Consider the following 24,748-nt stretch of genomic DNA (forward strand, 5'->3'; position numbering starts at 1 on the left):
AAAATTTAATTGATGGCATTTTTTCTAAATGTTTAGTGATTTTCTTAACAATTCCCATTTAAACATTTAGTAGTCACACTCCTAGTTTAATACATGACCACTTTGGTGCACACATTTAACTGCCACTGTGGCAGATAGCCTACCGAGATTTTCTCGCCATATTAAGAATCTTCCTGCATTTGGCACTTGGCAAGTAAAGATGGACTGGCAAGTAAAGTGATGTAGTTTTAATCATTCTATTTTCCTTTACCGGCTTAGTCATTCCACATTACTGATCATTATTTATCAAAAATCTCATTGTGTAAATGTTTTGTAGAAGCACCAAAAGTCAATATAACCAGTAGTCCAATAGTCATAATAACCTGCTCTCTGCTCCCAGGCTCCCTTACTGTCCCTCTTCACAGACCAACTTTGTCAAACAAGTTTACACAAAATGTATTATTGTACTGATGGTTTGAGGCTGCTGTGAAGGACAGCAATAACATCACTGCATTCTCAGACCTTAACCAAATCAGTCAAAGCTTAACCAAACTTGATCAGATCTCCTTTCTCTGGCAGAGCCGCAACAATAGGCACATTTCATTTCTGTGAATATGAGTGTGAAAAAACCCTGAATGTAATTGCGTCTCCTTTTACTATCCATCAATATCTTGTAGACATTGTATCCCTTTCTTCTTTTCATAATTCCACATGGTAAATTTCCTGAGACTCTAATGAGAAAGAATGAAAGAAAAGCAGAGCATGAAAATGGCTACCGGGTCTCCTCTCCTTCCCATTCTCCTCAGTCTACGCTGGCGGAGGGTTTTTTATTAATTTTATTTAATTATCCCACAAAGCTCTTCTTTACACTGGGCCATCTCTGCCTGTGTCCTACTCCCACTGTGTGAGCTTTGTAATTTAATAAAAGCTTCATTTAAGAGAGAAGTTGATTAAAAAATTAAGCTCCAGTGATCACCACAGCCTCAGCCCTCCCCATTTTATAAAAAGATCCAATATTTCATATTATGAACATGTCGGGCAGAAATTATCACCGCAGGACAAGTTAATGCTTTCCATACAATCATATGACAATGACAGCAAACCCCACTACGGGGAATGTCCCACTAAAACGTGGAGAATTACAGGAGTTTAAACAATTTCAGTCCTTTACTGTAGTCAGGCAATTCTTTTTCTTCTCCCCTTGTCCTGGCTGTCTACCTATCATCAACGTGTTAATTTTTTCATTCATAATTCATATTTTCCCACTTCCTCTGACAGCAGGTGACTGCCAAAACTTGCCTGAAACAGCTGTGAAGGATATTTCTTATATTTCCACCTCTTTAGAGTAAATGATGACACTGTGCTGCAATACTAGATTGAGGAAAAGGAGAAATTCCAGCCTACTGCCCTCTGCTTGGTTTCACTGTACAGCCTAATTACTTATACTTACACAAAGTCTTTGAAATACAATCTCCCTAAGTTATCCCATCTGTGCAGCAAAGTGTACACAGGCACCCAAAGTCACTAATACAGAAAATGTGCACGCTGTCAATTCCTATTATAAAAAAAAGAAAATAAATTAAATGATAAATGCAATATCTACACAGCAGCTTAAAATTAAATACCTTCTCACTGCTAGAGAAACATAATCCACACAATTAATGCTTGAAAATTATAGCCTGGATCTAGTGGCAGTTTTGAACCATAAGTTATTGATTTGGAAATGAAAACCTGTACTCTTCAAGGTTAAATCCAGTCCACCCTCATTACTGCTCTGTCCTTGAGAGGCCCGCACCAGGGCTGCTGCAAGGAGTAGAGAGGACTGCTTTAATGAAGGTGAATTTAATGGGATTTAATGTAGCTGGGGGCAATGGAGCAGCAGAGATATGGTTTTAACAAAGAGCAAGGGACCAAGGGTACAGCCAAGAGAGCAGCCATTTTCCTTTCTTTTTATTTATTTCACATTTGGCCGAGCAGAGTAAAAGCACACCACATTTTTGTCTGACTCAGCCTCAAGAGTCAGTGGTTACCCTTCTATAGTCGGGACAATACAGGCCTCTAGCTTTCCATCTGAGCATTCACAGATATTGTATAACATGGCATCACTTTAACAGATTGAAATACTCTAACATGATGTTAGAATTACAATGTTTGGTGCTTATCCGGGATCTCTAAATGTTACGTTATTTTTGCATGGAGCAATTTTTGTTTTTTTAAAAATCATTTGAAGGCTATTTGAACCACATCAGTTGATTTTAGGCAATATATCTATAAGCTGTTTGGAGAAAAACAAATTATATAGGAGCAAAACTCTTGTGTTAATAGTTGATAAAATTATTACTATAAATTGGCTCAAGCCCCACCCTCAACGTCAATGGATTTACAGACTTGAGGCTGTGAACTGTATGGAAAACACAACCAAGAGACTACAACTCAAGACAGACAGCTATTTAGAAAGATGGCCTTTTGTTACATTGTACTTAGAAGAGTAAACATCTTGTAAGCACTTGAACGGATAACCTGGGCTGATGCTAAAGATATGTTTAACCTGCCTTATGGACTGTTTCACTAGAACTGCGTTACTGGGTATCAATTTGGGCCCATGTTTGCTCTCTGTCACTTGATGTCACTTACAAATGTGGCTTGGCATCCCCCATTTAGACTGTAGTGATAGTGTCATGCTTGGAGCAGTCTACATCCTTTGCTGTTATTTATTTACTCCTATACCAGTGCAATATGTGTACATAAAATTGTGTGAGACTTACTGTCAAGAAACCTGTTTTAATAAATGTTAAAAAATATATTAATTTATCAATCAAGTTTTAGATATTAAAAAAAAAAATTCCAACAACACATTTTCACTCCCAACTGGTCAAATACCACACTTGGTCCGTGGCCATACACATCAAAATATGACACGCTGTGTAGCCCTCCTTCATTCAGGGACAGCGTGCCAATGTACGGTTATTACATGCATTGTCTTTTCAATATAAAACGTTTCTGCCCATCAAATACATGCAGTATTTTTCAAAATAAACTGAGAACTTTAGGTTAAAAAACATGTTTTTGGGTATATTTTCTTAGGTTTAGGCATCAAAGGTAAGTGGTTAGGTTATCCGACAAAAGAACATGGATAGATTTAGGCAACAAAAAAATGTTACATTTAGGAAAAAACATGGTTTACCTTAGAAAAAGTACATTTGTTTGTAAGGTAGTATAATGTCCCATATCATGCAACATACATCATTAGCATACTATGCTTCACACACTAGCACAGTACGTTATTAATGAAATACCTTGCTAGACTTTTGGTTTTACATGGGGCACAAACAGCAGAATCCCAGATTACAGTCTGGAGTTCGTTTGACCAATCCACCTCCACTGCTACTCTATTTATTATTTATTTTATGTGTTTAATTTTCATCACTGAAGGGATTTGAATGTACAGCAAGAACACCTATTCAGATTTTCTTGCTCTTTATGCTACAGTGACACCCGGAGAGTCAAAACTGCCCCTGGCTGATGCATCTCATACCACCACTAAAGTGTGCCTCTGTGCCTGATCAGTGTCTCACACAAGGCTCTGCTGGCCACACGCTGGCATTTGACGAGTTGAGCGTGAAACCAGGTTGGTTTTAAACCTGAAGAAAAACACTGCATCACTACTGACTGAGTACGGAAAATAATGTGATGACGCAGGCACATTTACAGTCACGTGTATAACATCTTTTGGGGGCCCAGAAGGCATCAGAGGTACATTTTTTATCATTACTTCACACAACTCACTGAGGTTTGTTCCCTCTCTCCTCTCACTGAGCAAGTGTTTTGATAGACTGAGCAATTGCATCATATCATGCCTCTCTAGTTCAGCATTGTGTGGGTGCCTTAGGCTGCTTAACACAAAGCTTTAGGACAAGTAATGTTCCTAAAAAAAATTTCATAACCTGGTTCCATTATTAATTGTGTGGAGCTCTCACAAATGCTAGATCCCATTTGCTTCACGTAAGCTTGGCCCCTCAGCTGCATGGTCATGATCACATGGCTGTGCCCTCAGCTTTTGTAAGCTTGATGTGAACAATGTGTGCTTTTTGCAAATAACATTACATGGCCTGCTCAGACGGCAATGCCCCATAAATATGCCAAAATCTTGAAAAGCAAAAAAAAAAAAAAGTTACTTTCATACCTGGTTTTGAAACCCTGACACAGTCGTTTCTTTTCTTTTTTCTCTCTCCCCTCTCTTCTCTCTCTGAAGGTCTGCAGGACAGCTGACATGGTGCTAATTCACAAATGGAAAGAGAGCAGGGAAAAGCAAAGATGTGATTACAAATGCCAGTGCCATGATATAATTCATGCTGTGTGTGTTGTTATCAGTAGCCATTCTTAATAATCATACTGGGCCAACAGCCAAACTCATTACTGATCATTGCCTTCCCTTACTTTGGAGCTGGATGGAGTATAAAAATTAACAACTCTTCTATCCCTCACTTCTTTCACAGTCTCTCATCAAAACACAGGCTACGAAAGTGTTTTTATCTTCTGCTTTAGTTGAATTATACTCTTCACTGCATTTTAAATGCTAAACCACACTGTGAGTGTTAAGTTTAAAAAAGAAGCATCTCTGAAAGATCAAATAAGGAGTGCATATTTAAAGACATATTGCTAAGGTGCATGGGCGACCTAATTATGGCATGCTTTTTAAAAAAGGTGACCCTCTACCAGTGAGGATATGGTATTTGAGCAGAGGGCAGTAGGAAATGAGTAAGGGCCAGAGGCTATTCAGTCTGCCCTTTTTTCTGTATTGAGACATTTGAGGAAGAATCTACAGGGCTTGAATGACAGGGGCACTATCTTTGGATCAAGGGGGCACCAACAATTCACAATGCATGCAGACAAGATATTAAACCTGATAAGAGGAGCATTTTTAGTGCATTTGCATCCCATATGAAAGTTTTTCTCTGAAAACTCGACTCGTACCGTTTCGCCTTAGAATATTTTAAAATAAACAGTCACATAAGCCAAGCTTCCATTATAATAAATTCATAAGTGAAATGCACGGATTAGTTAGTAACCTGACCACTTCAGGTTTTACTGAGCAGTGATGATAATGTGACAGAAAAGGATCAAATGTTTTCTGAGAAATCTTTAAACTTCCTTGAGGAGCTCCCCTGCTGACCTGCAACCAAGAAACCTCTTCCAGATTTTTCTCTTTCCGAAGAACGTCATGTTTATTTGTAAGTGGACTTAAGGAACCTTGTCACTGCCAGTTAATTTTTTTAAATTACTAAAAAGCTGTGATTGCTATAAAACAGGCCGCACTGTTCGCACATCTGCATTTTCCATTTAATCTTTGACTTTCATTGGTGCTGTCTGTAATCCCCCAAACATGACTAATGGGAAACATTAAGTACAGGTTTGGGAACAAGTGGTTTTAATTAAAACGCTGGTTCACAGACGAACTTGGGAAAAAGGATTTTTTATTTTCTAAATCATTCTTAACAGTACCCTGTATGTTTTTCTTTTATTTTTATGGACACACTCGGACGTCAAAAAATAAAATAAAAATTCGGTACTCAAATCATACTTTCCCCACTGACACTTTAGAAACAGCAAATACACTAAGATACAGCTTTAAACTATTATTAACCCTGACATACAAAGCCCCAACACTTTTTAGGTTGTTGGATTTCCTGTTTACATAACCAAAAAAAAGTTCCTATAACAGATGGGTGGCATATGAAAGTATCTTGAGAAGGCCAAGCACAGATTTGCTTTATCAGTTCTGACAAGGAAACAGGCAGAAGGGGTTCTCCACTTGAGCCATTCTTTAACTTCTGTTAGCAGTTTTTTTTCAACCCACATAACTCTACTCACTGAATCTACAGCGCTCAAGGTCATAGTGACACCATGACCTTGAGACTCTAAAATGATATGTAAGGGTATAATCATTATCACAGCTCTGACTTTAGGAGCCACCACACTAAAGCACTTTGATTTCACTAACTTGTTTTATCATATCAAAGAGAAAAAGAAACTTAAACCTGCAAAATAGTTCATGAACATAAACCAAAGGCATCAGTATCATACTGAGACCGTTTCATAAGAGTCAAAACCCCTTGTAGTCACATTAAATAGCTGTTACTATTGTACTAGAGAACACATGAACCATACGTGAGACCACCTTTTTCAGCTGACTCAGACCCAGAAGGGCATACAGCATAAAGACTTCACAGTAACCAAACTAAATGTACTCTGAGATCAAGTGTTTTTCAAATCCAGGTGCAGGTTCCTGATATGAAAGAGCATTAATATCAAAGTGTAAAAGCTACATTTTGTTGTTGTTCATGTGGTTATGTGCCAGACCATTTCTTGGCCAAATACAGTGCCTTCCTGAAGTCTGAGCTGATCTTTTGTTGCCCTCAAAAAGTTTTGGAAAAAAAATTAAGTCTACTGAACAACAGACAGCATGGACCTTTTTCCCCCCACAGCACTTTGAAGATACAGAGAACTCACTTAAATGTTCCTTTATTTATCCCTTTAGGACACAGCTAATCTCTTTTTTTCTTTTGTTTTAAGTGATAAAAGCTGTATAACCCAAGTTTGACCACTTGACAACAAAAACATAAAAAATAAATATAAGCATTGCAGCATATACTCTACATACTGTCACCTACCACATGTTTACTCACTCTGCACCACTGTACTACTGTACTAGGCCCTTCTGTTTAAAATCCCATTGTGCAAACAGAAAGATAGATAGATGGGGTTTTTATATATTTATATCTGCACATTCTAGTCAAATGTTTATAGTAATCCAAGGTCTGTGTTTACCTTTGTTATGCTTCACTGTTATTGATTTGTATGTTTACTTCTGTATAGGCTACAGTGAGTAACAAAAACAGTCAAACTCCCTGTATGTGCATCTACAGACTTGGTTTACCAATAAAGCCGATTTTGACTCCACTTGATTTTTATCAAGGCCATGCGACTGACAACGAGCTAGCTAGAAATTGCCAAACTATCCAACACATCCATCACAAAATGCAACATTAACAATTATCCCACAGTATTATCTGATAATTAATGGAAGTCTTGGCAGGTTTTTCACTCTTCAAGCAAATGTATTGGTCTTTAAAACTTAAGCGTTGTATGTGTTAGCTTGCTAAGTGTCTGCTCAGGGTTTACCTCGCGCTTCACCTGCTAACGTTTAGTAGCGTCATGGCCTTCAGTGTTGGGCAGGTGTCCCAAACTAAACTTTGAAAAACCTCGCGGCTCGTTTGACAACACTTACCGCTGCGTTGAGGTCATTTTTTAGGGTTGCCTCTCCCGCTTTGCTGCTGAAACAAAAGCTGCTCCTTCTGCTGCACATCACAGACTTTTGGCGTCTTTGAAAAGTTGCGGTTGTTTCAATTAAGGCAGATAGCAGCCGGAAGTGACGTCCCTCTTTGCTTGCTGAAAATGAAGCTCTATAAATAGGTTTCGGATGTAAAAAAAGATTTTAAAATAATAATAATAATAATAATAATTGAAATATATGTGTATAGCCTAAATATTCTGATAAAATAAATGCATAACATTTATTTTGTTTCATGCTCTCATACAGAACAATTTGGTCATTTCTTTGGAAAAACACGGAAACTGTAAACAGAAATATAATATTCAACAGGAATAGAAAGTCCAAAAACTAGGCTCAACAAACAAGAAATTGTGTTTGTTTGTAATTCAACCTGATTATTTATTTACTGTTTGAAATTAGTTAATTTTATGTTGTTGTGCTTCACTATTTTTAATTAGCTTAATTTTATCTGGTTTTAAATGGAACTATTGTTTTTATAACTTTTATTATTTACGGAATTAAGGAATTTAGGTACATCATGGTGAGTGTTTGTAGCCTATGTATCACTATGTGTATGACTATATGTGCATGTCTATGTTGTATGATGCAGCGGCTTTCCCTGTGAGACAATAAAGTAAACCATACCTTACCTTACCTTAACCTCAAAAATAACACAGAGCATAAAAAACACAGTCACTTCTATCTGGAACTTGCCAAACTGGCTTGATGTGTATCTGAGTGAAAAGACAGAAATATGACATTCATGGGAGATACATAAATAGCCGAACACACAGATTTGCTTGTGTGGTTCTCATTAACCTAGTTACTTCAGCACAATATACCCAGAAACACGAAGGCAACAGCATGTGTTGAGAGGAAGTATTAATGCTTCATGGGGCCTCAAGTCACCCAAGGTATCTCTTTCAATAATAATAATAATAATAATGATAATACCAATAATAATAATCATAATAATAATAACTTTATTTATATAGCATCTTTAAAAACAGAGTTTACAAAGTGCTTTGACAGGCAAAGCAAAGAGACCAAAAGACCAAAAAAACAACAAAAGCAATAAAACCACAAAATAAAACAATTAAAACATAAATAAAAATAAATAGAATAGATAAAAAGACAATAAAAATTCAGTTTGGTTTATTTATAACAAATGATTCTGTTAAAGGCTATGTATTTTTAATGTTTTGTCCTTAGTTGTTTTGTCGTTGGGGGCTCATAGATTGCAATTTGGTGCAAGCCAAATCTGGATCTTTTCCCAGAGACATTTGCAGTTCATTGATGAGGGTCAGTGTTTTCATTATTCCCCTGTTTTGTTACAGTGTAATCTGGATTTACCACAGTAAAGCTTCTTGGGTTCCCATCATCTGGCTCAAGCCTTCTTATGTCTGGTCCTCTACTTTGCAGTTAACAACATCCATCCCTCAACATTGCTGTGACAATGGAGTTGCGGAGCGGCAAAGACAAAGCGCTGGTCACCCATCTGAGGTCTGTATGTGTCCATCTGGAAAAGACATCAGGGCAAACAGGTTGTAGGAGCAACTGGAGTCTCTCTCTCTCTCTCTCTCTCTCTCTCTCCACCCAAATGCCTCCCAGACCTGCTGGTGTTGGTGACAGGCCCTCTCCTGGTGAGCTAGCCTCCATGATGAATGGCCACCTTTCCACTCTTTATCGCCCCACTAAATCATGCGCTTACCATGCTTTTATGACCAATTCTTGCTGCTTTGTTTTACTCTCCCCCCATTTTTGAATGAAACTCCAAAGGCTTAATTTTTTTCCACTCTACATCATATTAATCTTTGAGGGTTTATCATTACATTGGTATTCAGGTGGAGATTTGAGATCTAACTTTATTAATCAAATTCACTGAGACAAATGTGTCAGACCTTGTTTGGACTGGGGAAATGCTCCACAGAAAATGCTCTTATCTAAAGAGCAGACATTTGCAGAATATTTCATTTCATTCATTTACTGTTTTCTAACCTGTATCTCTTAGGCACCTCTCCTGTCTTTTGTTTCTATTGTAATTCTGGAAAGTATAAATTATTTATGTGACTGAGGGTCACACTTGGAGCTGGTCAGAGCCCAGAGATTGCCGAGCAGACAGTATGTCAGGGCAGGAGAGACGGCCTTAGAAGAGACTGAAATTTTTTTCCTGAGGTGTGATAAATTACTAGACAAAGGACTTTGCTCTGTGTATAAATATACTAGTCTTTATGAGTGTCCGCTTCTGTATTTTTAAACTGCATTTCATGGGGAATACAAAACATGTAGCTTTGCTTTTTACTCAAATTGCAGGTTTTGAAAGTGTAATTTTTACCCAATAAAACAAAATGAAATTGCATTGTTATTTTGTAGTTGTTTGTAGCTGGTAGTTGTTGCAGTGTAGCTTGTTGTGTAGTTGTGTAGTATAATCTTCATCATCATTAGCATTTCTTTCTGTTATGTACAGAAAAGATCTACATTTTGTAACTTGGGTTAAACACTTAAGGTTTCTGGAGAATTTTTACCAAAATGCAGAGCTTGCTGTGAGGTGACTTTATAAATTAAAATGTTAAAATTAGGACAAAGTATTATGATCATGCCAGCACATCTTCATCATATGTTTTAAATAACTCCACAGCACATCAATTGGTATTATAAAATGAATGCTAACATAAACAAAACAAACAAAATAACTAACAAAAATAAAAAGTTATATGGGTTATGACATTTTTTGGTTTTGCAGCATAGAAAGGCAAAAAGCCACTGTTGTTTGGGAACACTCAAGTAAATATCAAATACATTTTAGCAATGAAAGTGTTTCATACATACCTTGGCATTGCCGTGCTTTAGTGTGCTTTGGCTTTTGCACAGCTTCAAAGTGAGGCAGATTTGGCCAGATATGTTGGACTCTATCTCCCCCTAGTGGACACAGAAAATCTTGTTTTACCATTTATCCTGACTGATGTTTAACTGTGACTGATTTCCTCATCCACAGAGGGAACCAATTAAAACAGATAGACAGAATTAAATGTAGGCTACCAGCTTGATTAGCAACTGATTAAAATAATATTCAATCAAAACAAATTGTTCAGAGTTTAAAAGGGGGAAACAAAAGTTTAAGAGTTAAAAACAGTTGTAGTTTATAGTTATACATTCATGTAAGCCTATAACATATATATTTTATTTTGAAGGTGGTTGGAGGTTTTTAGATTCAGACACTCAATATTCAAAAGTCATTTTTAACCCTTTCCTGATAGAATCTGATGGAGCACAGATGCCTATTCTGCAGCCCTCATACCTCTTTGAGGTTTTGGTGATCTATCAATCACCTAAACAAAGCCTGAGTGTGCGAGCCACTGCCAGGGGAGGTCTGACCTGCGGCCTAGCGTGACATTCAAGGAAGGAGTGCTACTCACCCAGGAAATCCCATTACACCAAAGTATGATGGATATCAGTACTGGGAAAGCTCATATGTGGTCTGACATATAATTTGTAATAATTTGTAAAAAAAAAAAAAAAAAAAAAAAGGTATGACCACTACATTCACCTTTATGCCTGTCTTTCACTTTTCAAAACTCTGTCCATAATACACACATCTACAGCACAATGTATCTAATGTTTCTTCTTAAATTTGACCATAATGTTTATGCCATGGATTTTACTCTCTTTACCACAAAAACAATGAATACTATTTAAACTGTTTTTTATAGATTAAATTTGCATTACTCAAATGCAACATGGCATTTATAACAGTAAATAGTTTTGCAAAGCCGTAATGACTTGAACAGACAGCCAAACTATCCTAAATACCAGTTTTAACTCATTTAAAGAGGTATGGATTACCTTTATTGGAAACATTTAGTTGAACTCCAGTGCTGATCGATAACACCAAAGACATGATGGTATGCTTCATGGGCAAAGGTGTAAAATGGAATGAAGTTCCTCTCCATCATGAAAGTAAAATACTCTTTATCAACACTATGGAAACTAAAAACAGTGATACAGTGTAAGTAAATGTCACCTACACCCCCTGCGATGGTATTGTACAGTATCCCTTACCTTAAAACTAAAGGTAAGGTTAATCAGGCATTGTCTGTAGTATTATAAAGAGTCTCCCACTGTGTTTGTTTGTGCTATATCACTCAACTGTGCCATATTGATTGTCCAAGGTAAGAGAATACTGTGTAAATTTGAAGCTAAAATTCGATTAGACATCCCAGCATGCCACCTTTGGACTTGTCTTTCAGTTTTTTGATGACATTTATCTCTCTGATGAAATGAACTACTCATGAATATATTGCATGTAAGTCGCATGTTTTTCACAGCTATATCTGTAGAGGAACACCCATTGCAGCACAGAAATTGAACATTTACACAACATGATGGTGATACTATGGACCAGTGAGAGAGGTATGATGAAAACTACTTCATCTAGATCACTCTAGCCTCCTGCGTGTCAACACTGTCACTCCACACAATGCAGATATTGGAGAAATGCAATCAATTGTGTAGGTTTTGATTTTGGGCCCTCCCACAAGAAAAGTTTGACAACAAAACAATGAAGGACAAAGGACAAATTTATGGCAGACTGTCAAGTCAAAATTTCGGCTTCAAGTCAAAATTTACTTTACTTTGTTTTTAGGTTAACATCCTTGGATAAGTATGTTTGATAAACGTAATGTAACGTCATGCGACATATGTCAGCAGCAAGTATACTACGCATACACATTAAAATAACTGTCTTTTGGTTTCACACAGGACATGAACAGCAGGCTCATGGGTGAAAGTCCTGAGTTTGTTTGACTGATCCACCGCCTGTCTCACCTGCCCTATGCAGACTTTATTGCACTTTACACTACGGTAGCTGCCGGGAGTGTCACAAAATGCCGCCACCTGGTGTGTCACACACTGCCTTGGTGCATCACTGTTAGATGTGAGGGCCACTTACTAAGCATCAGTATTTGACTAATTAGGAGTGAGACTGGGTTGGAATGGACAAATGCATGTTCTTAATATTTAGAGGGACAAGAGAACTATGTTGGAAATACATTACTTTAGAGCTGTAATTGATAATTGATTTATCTAATGATTTTTTCTAAACTTATTATTTGTTTTAATAAAATAACAGCTGAGAGGCTGGAAATAGGTAATATTTGGCATTCTTGCTCAAGAACTAATTTAAATCAAATTTAAATCAATAATCAAAGTAGTTGCAGATTAATTTTCTGTCCTTCGACTCATCATTTTAGCAGTCTGCATTAGTTTACATTCTGATCTTATTTCATCCATAATCTTATCCTCTGTCATCGTTATAATTAGGGCTCAGCTGAGTTGAATCAGGCCCTTTTCCTTGCCACTTTAAATGAAGAAGCTTTACCAACAGACCGCTCTTCAAATCCAGATAACTGCAAGGCAAATGTATTCTAATCTCTTAATTCAATCTAACTGATCTTTGACCACAGAAAGCATTTTCCTTGTTAAATTGTAATCCCTAGCTGCTTCATCTCCCTAAACTAAATATGCAATTTACATACATTATAGCCTGCGGTCTGTACAGTACGAGCATCAGCGCAGGAACACTGTGCCATGAATGTGTATTTGACGGTCAGTGCTTTTAAGAGAGACAATCCTGCAGCAATCAAACACTGGCAGGATGCAATTTAGAGTAACATAGAGGGGGAGAATAAATTTAAAGAGCACTGAATGTAAAATTAGCCAGAGGAGAGTAGTGGACTTTGGCTTGCTGCTGACCTCTGACTGCTTTAATTAAATGGGGAGTTTCCTGTTCCTCTTGAGTAATAAGTAGCAGTGCTCCTCTGAGGCCTATGGCACTGGCAGCCACATAGAGCAGTGATATCTCTGCCTATAACCCTGCTTTTATTATGATCACCACAGCTCCTGCCAGACCTATGAAACAGTGCTGATTCCTAAGGGGCTGTAACTTCTCAGTCAACACCTTGCTGCAAAGTTCTGTCCATGTACAAGGTTATTTCTGCTAGTGGGATAAGATTCATTATGTACCTTGGTTGATGAAAGGGATCATGAATGATCGTTTCTGTCAAGGTGCCTGTCTGCTCTTAACAAAGCTGATGTTCTCTCAGCTATGTGATCGGTCTCACATGCTTGTGGGGCTTATTAGATTAGACTCAGAGGTATTTACTTATTCATTAGCAACCAAATAAAAGAGGTCCATGTCTTAAAGGTCATAGAGAACCGCACTGCCTTACAATGCTAATGTCTATCACTTGTTTCCTTTTCAAACTTTTTTCCATTTTCACTGTGTACTGTATTTTTTATTCATTTTTTTTCATTGACAGACAGTGTCAGCACCCACCTCATCACTGTCACATCCCAATGGAAGTTGGACTCTGTGTTACATTTAAGCAGATAGGGCCGCAGGTAAACATTATGGTGCATCCAGCTGTATTGGCTTCAAGAGATTCTTTAGGAGAAGGATTCACAACAACCACACTTACAACTGTAGAGTTTTTGCACCGAACCTCCACAGTACAACAGATCAGAATTCAACTACACTGTATTAATTTTATATCTTAAAGGTCCAGGTTGTCAGATTTAGTGTCATTTAGTGGCATCTAGTGGTGGGGAGGTAGGCAGGTTGCAACCAGTTAAAAATTTCTTCAGCATTCATTGTTCAAGTCAGTTTTGCTGGGAGCCAAATTATCTGCAAAGGTCTCTCTCCAAAACAAATGCACCAGGTGATTAAAACTGATTAACAACATCCATCCATTCATAAATTTTCTTCCGCTTATCCGGGGCTGGGTCGAGAGGGCAACAGGCAGAGCAGAACATTCCAGAAGTCCTTCTCCCTAGCAACGCTTTCCAGCTCCTCCTGGGGGACCCCGAGGCGTTCCCAGGCCAGATGAGACATGTAATCCCTCCAGTGTGTTCTGGGTCTGCCTCAGGGCCTCCTACCGGTGCCTGGAACACCTCACATAGGAGGCGCCCAGTAGGCATCCTGATCAGATGCCCCAACCACCTCAACTGGCCCCTTTCGACGCAAAGGTAAAGTGGCTCTACTCCGAGCTCCTCCCGGATGTCCAAGCTCCTCACCCTATCTCTAAGGCTGAGCCCAGCCACCCTACGGAGGAAACTCTGCCGCTTCTATCCGGGATCTCATTCGTTTGGTAACTACCCAGAGCTCATGACGTTAGGTGAGGGTTGGAACATAGATGGACTGGTAAATCGAGAGCTTTGCCTTCCAGCTCAGCTCCTTCTTCACCACAACAGTCTGGTGGAGGACCAGCATCACTGCAGATGCCGTGCCAAACTGCCTGTCCATCTCACACTCTGGTTTACCCTCACTCATGAACAAGACAGCCAGATACTTGAACTTCTTCGCTTGGGGCAGCAACTCTCCCCCCATCCAGAGGGGACAAACCACCGCTTTCCGGCAGAGACCCATGGCCTCAGATTTGGAGGTGCTGAATCTCATCGCTTCACACTCGACTGCAAACTGCCCCAGTGCATGCTGAAGGTCACGGTGTGATGAAGCCAACAGAACCACACCATCTGCGAAAAGCAGAGATGGAATCGTGAGATCCCCAAACCGGACCCCTTCCTCCCTCCAGCTGCACCTTGACAATCTGTCCATGAAAATCACAAACAGGATCAAGGACAAGGGACAACCCTGGTGGAGGCTAACTTGTTCGACTTCACGGCAAGTACGCAGACACAGCTCTCATGTTGGTTATACAGGGACCAGATGGCTCGCAGCAGTGACCCTGGTACTCCATAATCTTGCAGTACCCCCACAGGACTCCCAGAGAGACACAGTCATAAGCCTTAACTCCAAATCCACAAGACACATGTAGACCGGAACAGTTAAATACATTAAGAAATAGAACAGTTTCACATTAAGATCTGTGTTTTTCTGATGTTGTTTGGCATGTTGCAGATGGGCCCATGGCCCAGAGCCTGCTAATGTTTGCTTAACTTTTTCTCTGATAACTTAATGTGGGCTTTTTTCTCATCCAAACATTCAGGGTTTTTTTTAGCTGAAGTCAAATTATCAGCAGAGGTCTCCTGATCCCCAAAACAAACAGACATGTGGACTTAAAAAAGCACAGAATAGAGTAGCTTCACATTAAAAATCAGTGTTTCTCTGACACTGCTTGGTTCATCAGAGACAGGTCAGTAACACAGCACCTGCTAATGTGTGCTTGCCAGTTTTCTCTGATAAATCAAGATCGAGATGTTCAGGAGATTTTTACCAAGAGCCAAATTGTCAGCAGATGTCCAAAAAAAACACTGACCTGTTAATAAAAACACAGAATAAAGCAGTCTCACCAATAAATTAATTAATTAATTAAATTAGATGGAATAAAATGAAAATAAATCTATGTTTTTCTGATACTCCTCATTGCGGAAGGGATGGTAACTATGGTGGCCAAGGCAAAAACAAGAATGGCTCTGTCTACAGCCAGTGTTTGGTTTGTCCTTTCTGGGCTACAGTACAAATATGGCAATGCAATGTGGCAATCTCCATGGACAAGGACCTGGTCCCTATGTAGATATAAACAGCTCATTCTAGATTAACGAAAACACAACAATTCTTAGTTTTGGTTGTTTTCAAACAAATAAAAACACAGTTATTAAACAATTATTCTGTGGTGTTAAAGTTATCACCCATTGTAAGACTGATCACAAATTTCACCTAGCGAAAGAACCACAACTTGAAGGTCCTTGTCACTGTGACCAGTCCAGGCATGGAAACAATAACATAGATATAATGACAGAGGACTCTAAATCCATGGTGAGATATAGCTGTGGGCCTTACTGTCCACAGGTGACTGAGCCATCAGATTCTATCATGTCCAAACTTGCATTCAAAGTGTGCCTGAGTGCACAGTGAGGTGAGAGATCACTACTTGTAAATGTTCCTATACAATATTAATAGATTAATGCCTCAACCTCAGAATAATTAAAGTGTGTAATTTTCTTCCTCCTCTGTTTCTCAGTCTGTTTGTCAATCAAAGCCAAGACAAACAGACTAAGAGAAAGCTTTTATCCCAGAGCTGTGGCCTCCATTGTCCCACTCCCACCATAACAGACAGTCATACATGCACTACCGTTACTGCCTTCTATTTATTCATTTATTTATTTCTTACTATTTATGTATTTCTTACTTTTTACTTTTGATGTGTGTTTTTTAATGTCTATTTATTGGTATTGAGAGAGGCCAAACGGAGTTTCATTGTACATTTGCGTAATGAGAATAAAAGAGATTTATTCATTCATTCAAAAATTAAAGGAGAACTCCACCAATGTCACACATCAAAGTCTGTTTACAGGCATTGGGGAGTACTATATATGTGAAAACAGTTATATAGTCTTTTGTGGCTCCAGAGGGAGCTGTGTGAAGTCTGATAAATTGCTTCAAGTTTTGTCACTTTGTTTGGTCTAAAGACTACAAGTTAAAACAAAACCGATTGATTGGTTGGAAAAAGGTGAGCTTACCAGTCCTCTGTAGCCTGCTCTTCATTTTTGCTTGAGCTGAGTGGTTTGAGGCTACATCAGCTGCTGCTAGTGGCCAAAGGTCAAGTTGCATCATGGGTAATGTAGGCACTGTGTTTTGGGACAGAACATAGAAAAATGTGTAGGGAAATATGACAATAGATTTGGCTTTGCTGCATAGCTTTTGATCTTCTTTTTAAAGATCATTTTGAGGGCTTTAGTTTTCTTTAATTAAATTTACATTTACAGTTTTGAGTAAATTTAAGTTGTATTTACTCCTAAAAATTAAGTTGACTTTTCTTGAAAAATGTTTTTCTTCTATACAAAAGATTAAGTAGATCATACAAAGACCAGTCCTGCTTGATCTACATAATAATATGCATAAGTTGCCTTCATTTTTTTAAGTAAATCAAGCCCAATATTTTTATCAGCATATAGACAGCTGGAGAGTGACTCGAAGAGGATGACAAAGAGGCTATGACGCACAGCCAAGGACTCAGCTTATATGGGTCACAGAATCCACCAGGTGAGCTAGATGTCACGCAAAGCTCATGTTTTAAAAACTTTACATAGTTAGTAAGACAATAAGTGCAATGCTGAGTAAGAGGATCTACAGTGTGTGCATTAGAGTACAAACACTGCACCTTTTTTCAGGTTAAGTGTGTATTGTGTATTGTTGACAAAGACAGAAGGAACCAATGTCGTTACTGCAGACTACATCATTGTTTCAAGGCTGGAATGAGAAAGGAGGAAATTCTTAAGCAGCTTCCTTATCATATTCAGTATAATGCACCTTTGGTACTTACATTTTTAAAATTAAATAAAACCACAAGAACCTCCAATGGTTTAATTTCGCCATTCGTATTTAAAACATGTCATGACTTCTGGGAAAACTAACAAGGGGACCAGGAGTGGTTTAATAGAGGGAAAATATTGTTGTGTCTTTCTTGAGCAATAATGACTGTGTTTATGTGCAGCGTTAACACCTCATTGTCCATTTATTCACACAGATAAGCAAGGAGAATGAGATGCGATCAGAGGACCCATGAATAGTCTCTACATAAATAATTAACACGGATGAGCATAGGCAAATATTTGCAGTGCAGATTTCTGGAAAGATGTTGCTCATAACCCCCTGAAGGGAAGGCCAGGGGTACTTATTTAAATGTTTACTTCACTAATTTGCCTGGTTTGCACAACATGCTGTAATATCACTTTCAAATGAAGCCAGGGGTACAGCTGCAGTAAAAACACACAAGTAAAGCATTAAACAAGACTCCTCGGGCAGCCAGTCGTTTTGTACTTTGCCTCTGAGCACACTTGCTGAAACTGTTTACTCCTGATGTTCCACAGAAGATTCATTTGGGACATTGTGATGCAGGACCATGTCAGTGAAGCACAGAGGGTGCGTCCCGCTCCTTTCTCCTCCTCTAGTTTGATTAATACGCTCCTGATTGGTTGCTGAGAGGACAGCTCTGATGACTGATTACTCTGACACTCGGCCCTGTTGTCTGACTTTGTAGAGCCATATTGGAATTAGTCATCCACATTGCTCTGTTTCTAATGGCACTCGCAGTTGGGTCATCAACAAGTGATGACATATCCTCCACTAAACATAATCCACACCATCAAGCATCCAGGCACCCACGCCCACTTTTTATTGTTAGGAGCAGATGTAAGAAACTGCTGTCAACGTCAGAATATCAAATCAGGATATATCAAATAAAGATTCTTTCCATCAGTATTATAAAATATCTAGTAAATATATTGTACTTTTTGATTACAGCATTTGTCATAATGATAATAACTTGTTTTATTTTGTTTAACACTTTGGGCTGCATCTTTCCATGAAATGTGCAGCCCAAAGTGCTAAACAAAACAAGATGCCTAACAGGGGTCATCAATGTTGTTGACCCTTTGTTGAGCGTTGTTGAGCGAGACGGAGCGTGGACGCCTTACTACATGCTTTGTATAAAACTGAGTTGCACTTCAGTAAATTCTCTGAATATACTGAAGATACATTCGAATCTCCAAATAGAAGGAGACTCCTAGAAAAAAAAGAGGATTTTCTCTGTAATTTCTGCAACAATTGACCCGGCTAACACTGGCATGTAAGTAGAAAAGTGAAGAGCAGAGATGAAGTCTGGAGAAGCCAAGAAGTTACCTGATGGTTTTCCTTTCCTTTAATCTCCAGCTGTTCAGACTGAGAGAGGCAGCACCAGCAGTCACACAGCCAAAGGACAGGAAGTGGGCACTCTGTCCATCAGCTTGCTTCTGCGGGCAGAGGCCGGTGTGCAACAGGTTACATGCAGTTGCTTAAGATCTCAGATACAAAGTTCTGCGACAGAAACTGACGCTTATATTTCTCACACAAGAATCCCTTCCCTGTTTCTGGAAATCATGTACCTGAGGACGAGAGATGGAGATATGAGATACACTTTAGACAGGCAGTTATTAAATTCTGTGGAGGCTTTCGCTGTAGGTTGGATTCAGTTATTTCTTAGAAATGACAAAATAGCCGAGGGACCTCATCTAATCATAGCCCATTTAATTGCACCACTTGGTCTGGGATTGTGTGCCGATGTTCAATCAGCTTCAAATGCATAATAACAACCAGATATGCTTTTCCATGTAAAAGGGACGCATGGAAATAAATTAGATGATTGGCAAATGAGCCACTACAGCATATGCTGCTGAGATGTTTTTTTAAATTGATCATCACATGATCTCCATCCAGCCATGTTCACCACAGGTCCATGAAAAACCTCCTCTACATGCCTTGTCTCGCATTAACCTTCACAGCTCTTATAGTACCAAAGTACTCTTACACCTAGAGGCATCATCACCTTCCTCATCCCCCTATTTATCTCCCTCCACACATACACACTCACACACCTTCTCAAAGGTTCATTCCCACATTGCAGTATCACCTGATCCCACTGTGAACTCACATTATGCTTTGCTGCTCTCAGTTCCCAGCTCTGGTCTCACCTAGGAGTCATGACATCAACACCAAGAAGACAGCCTGCATGGGAGATGTGTTCAAGTCCATGAAGCAGCAACTCCTCCTGCTGGTGGACCACACAAAAAACACATCCCAGAGTTCTGTAGCCACATCGATGATGGGGTATGAAGGGATCTGAATACCTTAAGATTTTTTTTAGAATAAGGTAATCTTAGCTATCTAGCTATGCTTCACAGAGTGTTTGCATTTGTTAGCTCAGAATGATCCGTTGGTTTACTCACCACATGCATGTTACAGCTGGATGTGGCATAAAGCCTGTGCATATCTGTGTGGAGGTAACTCTGTTACAAACCCACTCTGCAAAACATCTTATCCTGTGAGCAGCAAGATGCTTCTTACATGTAGCTGCAATCTCATCCATCTAGGTAGGATAGATAAAGTTTTCAACTGATTATCTCTTTTTGTAGTTCACCAGAGGGAGACAATTTGTTTTAAAGGGAAATTCACCCAAAAATAAAAAAATATTTTTTTTTCTCTCAGCTGTAGCACTACTTGTCAATCCAGGTTGTTTTGTCAAGAGTTGGAGGTATTTGACATGGAGATGTCTGACTTCTCCTGAACAAATGGATTTTAATGGCATTCCGGTTACAGTGTTCAAAGCAGTGGAAAAAAAATCATGACCCAGTTACTGAAGATAATCCACAGATCTTGTTGTGAGCAGTTTTATGTCGGAACCATTTTCCTTCTACCAAACTACACCCACCAGCTGTATCATCACGCAGACAGAAGACTGCATCTACTGCTAGCTAATGTTACAGCTCAGCCGAGGAGAAGGCTGTTAATAATTACATCTCGCGCTGTCACGTGCACGAACCTCTCATTCATGAGTAGAAGCATGCTTCTTCTGCGCAGTGAAGAAGGTGCGTGTAGTTCAGAAGAAATACTTCCTTCTCAAAACTGCTCACAGTAAGGTCTGTGGATTATCTTAAGTGACCAGGTCATGATCTCTGGAAAGCAACATTGCTGTTGAGTTTTTCAATTTCTTTATTATTTTATTTCATTTATTTATTTATTTATGTTGGTGCTTTGAGCACCACAAACCAAGTGCCATCTAGTTCCATTATATTAAAAAGAAGGCAGACATCTCTACAGCCAATGTCTCCAACACTTGGCAACTCACACCAAAAAAAGGCTGGTAAATAACGCTACAGGTAAGAGGAAAAATATGTGGTTTGTTTTTTGGGTTAATTGTGCCTTAAGTATTGTGTGTATTTATGGTAAGCTTGCCGAATGAAGATGCTGAAACATCTTGCCAATGAATGGATGTGTTTATGGTGAATGAGCAGGTAACGACTCTGTGATCCCCCTGAGAGGTGCAGAGGTAGAGGTGTCCAGATTGGCGTTAACAATCCAGGAGGAGCTGGTCAAACCTTTTAGAGAGCTGGACAACAAGTCTGGTTGTGTCAAAACTATTGTCTTCTTTGCCCCGGGTCACCCCAGTCGCTATATGAGAGGATCAATAAGGATTCTAATTTATTTTCTGCCACTTGAACTTATCCATTGCACCAGGTGTAGAATAACTTTCTTTGATTTTCTCGTGGCTGTGTTTATTTTCTTGGCCTTTTGCATCTGTAGTTTAGTCTGAGTGGTCTGGCCTCATGCAGGTTTCAGGGAGGATTCTCTCATAATATCAGGATGTGGTGAGCTCCTTGGCAGTCAGGTGGCTGCCTGCTGAACTTAATGGCTCATTTACTTGAGGCAGGAGCAGTAAAGGCAGGTGGGAGGACCAAAGGACCTCAGGACTGGACTACTTCAACCCTGCCCCAAAGCCTCACAAAGATAGACACCATAAAACTAAGCTTGGGATCATTGCAGAGCTTTTATTTAAACATCTTTTCAATCATAAATTTTAAAAAGTTTTTAATTGTCTCTCACTGCAAACAAAACTCATGTCTGACTACCACAACGGGTAACAAGGCTTTTCCATTAAATAAAAGTGTATTTAATGTCTGCACACAAATAGGACTATACTCTGCAAATTCACTGATGTCTTTTAAACAAATCCAATATAAGTTAATTCAGAGAAATAAAGTTTATGAGTTCTTGTAAATATTTTCATTTTAATTTGATTGTACTTTGGCTGGTTGATTATAAATTCGATTTCAACAGATCTCCTTTTGGCTGACAGAGCAAAACAAAGATGTCCTCTCTAAACATTAGTAATTATTCTTCTCCTGTAACTAAGGAGCTAAATCCCATTTTATGAACTGAAGCTAAAATTACCCTGTTCTGTTTTCCTACAGTCTGCCAGAGAGGAGCTTCTTGCTGCCTTATTTCTTCTCCCCATCTTAATGAAAATGCTTGGTTTGGCTTGGAAATAAATTCTTTTTTCATTTAAAAATAACAACTTAAAGTCTTAGGGAAACAATCTCGCCCATGGAAAGACTGGATGCTGGAAGTGAGGGTAGTGCAGAGAAATATAACAGGATTTCATTATCTGTCATTTCACTTGTTATCTTAAATGGAGAAAAAGGATACCTTGCAATCTGACTGGCAACTACAAAATGACTATCTCAACATAATGGATGACCCTGATACTCTGATTAATCACTGCAAGGTGCAGTAAAAGACACTTCTTTGAATTTTTGCACATCTTTGTCACTCTTTAAACAATTATATTCATTTTTTACTGATCTTATCTACATGAAAAAGTTTTGCCCTGATTTCGCTCATTGCTAATGTTAACATTTCCCTGATCAAACTTTCCTTTAGTGCATTCATAGCCTTTTCTTTACATTGTGTGTGTGTATGTCCCCTTACCTTTGTCTTACAGACTGTCAGACGGTTTGGAGAGTCCTCAGGTGGTTCGACAGCTGCATTTCAAGGCCCATCTGCTGCAACAAGAAACAACCTGTGAGCAGCAAGGGAGGTTTGGGGAGCTCCTGCTGATCCTGCCTCCCCTGCAGAGTACGGCCTGGCAGATGGTGGAGACTCTCCACTGCACAGCTGCTGGGCGAAAGCAGAATGGCCATCCTGCTGCTGCAGGAGATGCTGCTGGGAGAGGGAGCAAAAACAGGACAGGGACTGTGAACACATAGGAGACATTGCTAAAGTATTAAAATGGACTGATATTGCAGAATATGTTAACTTTGAACTGCAGTGAGTTTATGCTAACATCATAATCAAGACATTTCCATTATGTAAGTGTACATTTACACTGAGCTCTACCATTGGCAGTACATTCAGTTCATTCATCTGCTCTCCCTCTCAAAATTATCTCCCCAAGCTTCTCGCCTTATGTCATGCAATGGCCTGACTCAAGACTAGGAAAATGAGCAAAGAGATTCACCTAAAAACTTCACTCCCGTCATCTCTCACCTTTCAACATTTGAGCACTCACAAATCAATCTATTTCAACAGATTTGAACACGTGCCTCGCTATAAAGAACAGTCTACATTTAAGCAGCATTCATTTGCAAAGGTCCAGTGTGTAGCACTTTCAGATTTTTTAATCTGAAACTATTTTTTTCAATTTTTTTATTGGTTTAAATCACTGGGTCCATTTGTTTTGGAGAAGAAGAGACATCCGTGGATAATTCGGCTTCCAGTGAATAATGAACATTGAAGGAATTTTAGGTGGGAGAAGTTTCAGCTGGTCGCAATCTGCTATCCTCACCTCTAGATGCCACTAGATCCTCCTGAATCTTACACACTGCTCCTTTAAATGAGTAACAATGTAGATGTTTTATTTCATACAGAAGTGTTATCCAGTCCAACTGTGTTTTTACTGTGTTTACGGGAAATTAAGTATCATTCATCTCATGTGACATTTGTTTACTTGAAATTGAAACTTACTGAAAAACATTGAACCCTCATGTGCTAAATGCCATCGCTGATGTCAGTCTGTCTCGCACAGCTCTTTCAAGTGTTTTCCCTGCTGCCCCCACAGACTGGCACTGAGGTGTACAGACATTGCAATGCTGCCAGTTTGCCCACAGCATACCAGAGGCACTTGTCCACACAAACATACACCTCAAAACAAAAACAACTTAACCAAGGAGTGGAGGGGTGTTATGAGTTTGAGGCAGAACGCAGATTAATATATAAACACACCCAGTCACATACATACATGTCACCCACTACCAGGGAAAAACTTTTCTTTGTTTGAAACAAAACATTTAGAACATTTAAGTTTTCATCTTATTCAGGGACACATGAAACAAAGAATTAACAACATTCAACATGTCATAAAGATACATAAAAAACTAAAAGCTACATCCGGAAAGTGAGTACAATAAAACTACTGACATATGCTCATAGGTTAACCATGCACTGAGCTATAACTAAGCATAAAACACTCCCTCCTATGTGTTTGACATAGCACTGAAGTGAATGCCCCACAAACTGCCAGCAGAGGGCACACAAAGCCTGCTCAGAAAGACATTTGCAGGGCCCTGGAAGGCAAACCTTTCTTTGTTACTAAAAATCTTGACTCAAAAGGTCAAAGGTTTGTTATGTTTGAATGTAGAAATCTTTATATTTAATGGCCATGTGGCCAAACTGGGCTTTTATTGCAAGGGTCAGTTCACTACAGTGAGGATTTAAATTAAAAAATAATCTCATAAGTGGCATCAATCATAATAAAAGAGAAGTTATCCTCACTGGACCTCGAGCTCAAGCCTTCTTAACAGTGCAACCTTCATACAAGGGCACTGGATGTGGATGGAGAGTCCACTTTGATGACAAGAAAGTTGTCAAGCATGAAGTCACAGCAATGAGGGATGATGGTGCTCAATTGCACAGTAGCCTAGAGGGGCCACAATGATGGCGTATGACCTGATGACAAAAGTGTGCATAATGAAACCATTTCTCTTTCTAGCTACTCTGTTTGTTTTTATATGTAATTACTGAATCCCTAAAATGATAGAGATAGAAATCCAGTCTTTATTCCCCCCCGAAGCCAATGGCAACCATATCTACAACAGTGGATATAATCT

General features: G+C 39.0%; 1 protein-coding gene across 1 annotated transcript in view; it reads left to right on the forward strand.

Annotated features, from left to right (window-relative positions):
- hnf4b (hepatic nuclear factor 4, beta) overlaps positions 1–22,841 on the forward strand; it is a 56,311-nt gene extending 33,470 nt beyond the window's left edge. The window contains 9 exon segments of the mRNA XM_042487728.1: positions 13,630–13,797; positions 17,441–17,535; positions 18,979–19,087; positions 19,759–19,872; positions 19,875–19,913; positions 20,087–20,138; positions 21,053–21,241; positions 22,593–22,749; positions 22,751–22,841. Coding sequence (XP_042343662.1) covers positions 13,630–13,797; positions 17,441–17,535; positions 18,979–19,087; positions 19,759–19,872; positions 19,875–19,913; positions 20,087–20,138; positions 21,053–21,241; positions 22,593–22,749; positions 22,751–22,841 — 1,014 coding nt within the window.
- Positions 22,842–24,748: the final 1,907 nt, after the last annotated feature.

Source organism: Plectropomus leopardus, chromosome 1 (assembly GCF_008729295.1).
Source record: "Plectropomus leopardus isolate mb chromosome 1, YSFRI_Pleo_2.0, whole genome shotgun sequence".
Taxonomy (NCBI): Eukaryota; Metazoa; Chordata; class Actinopteri; order Perciformes; family Serranidae; genus Plectropomus; species Plectropomus leopardus.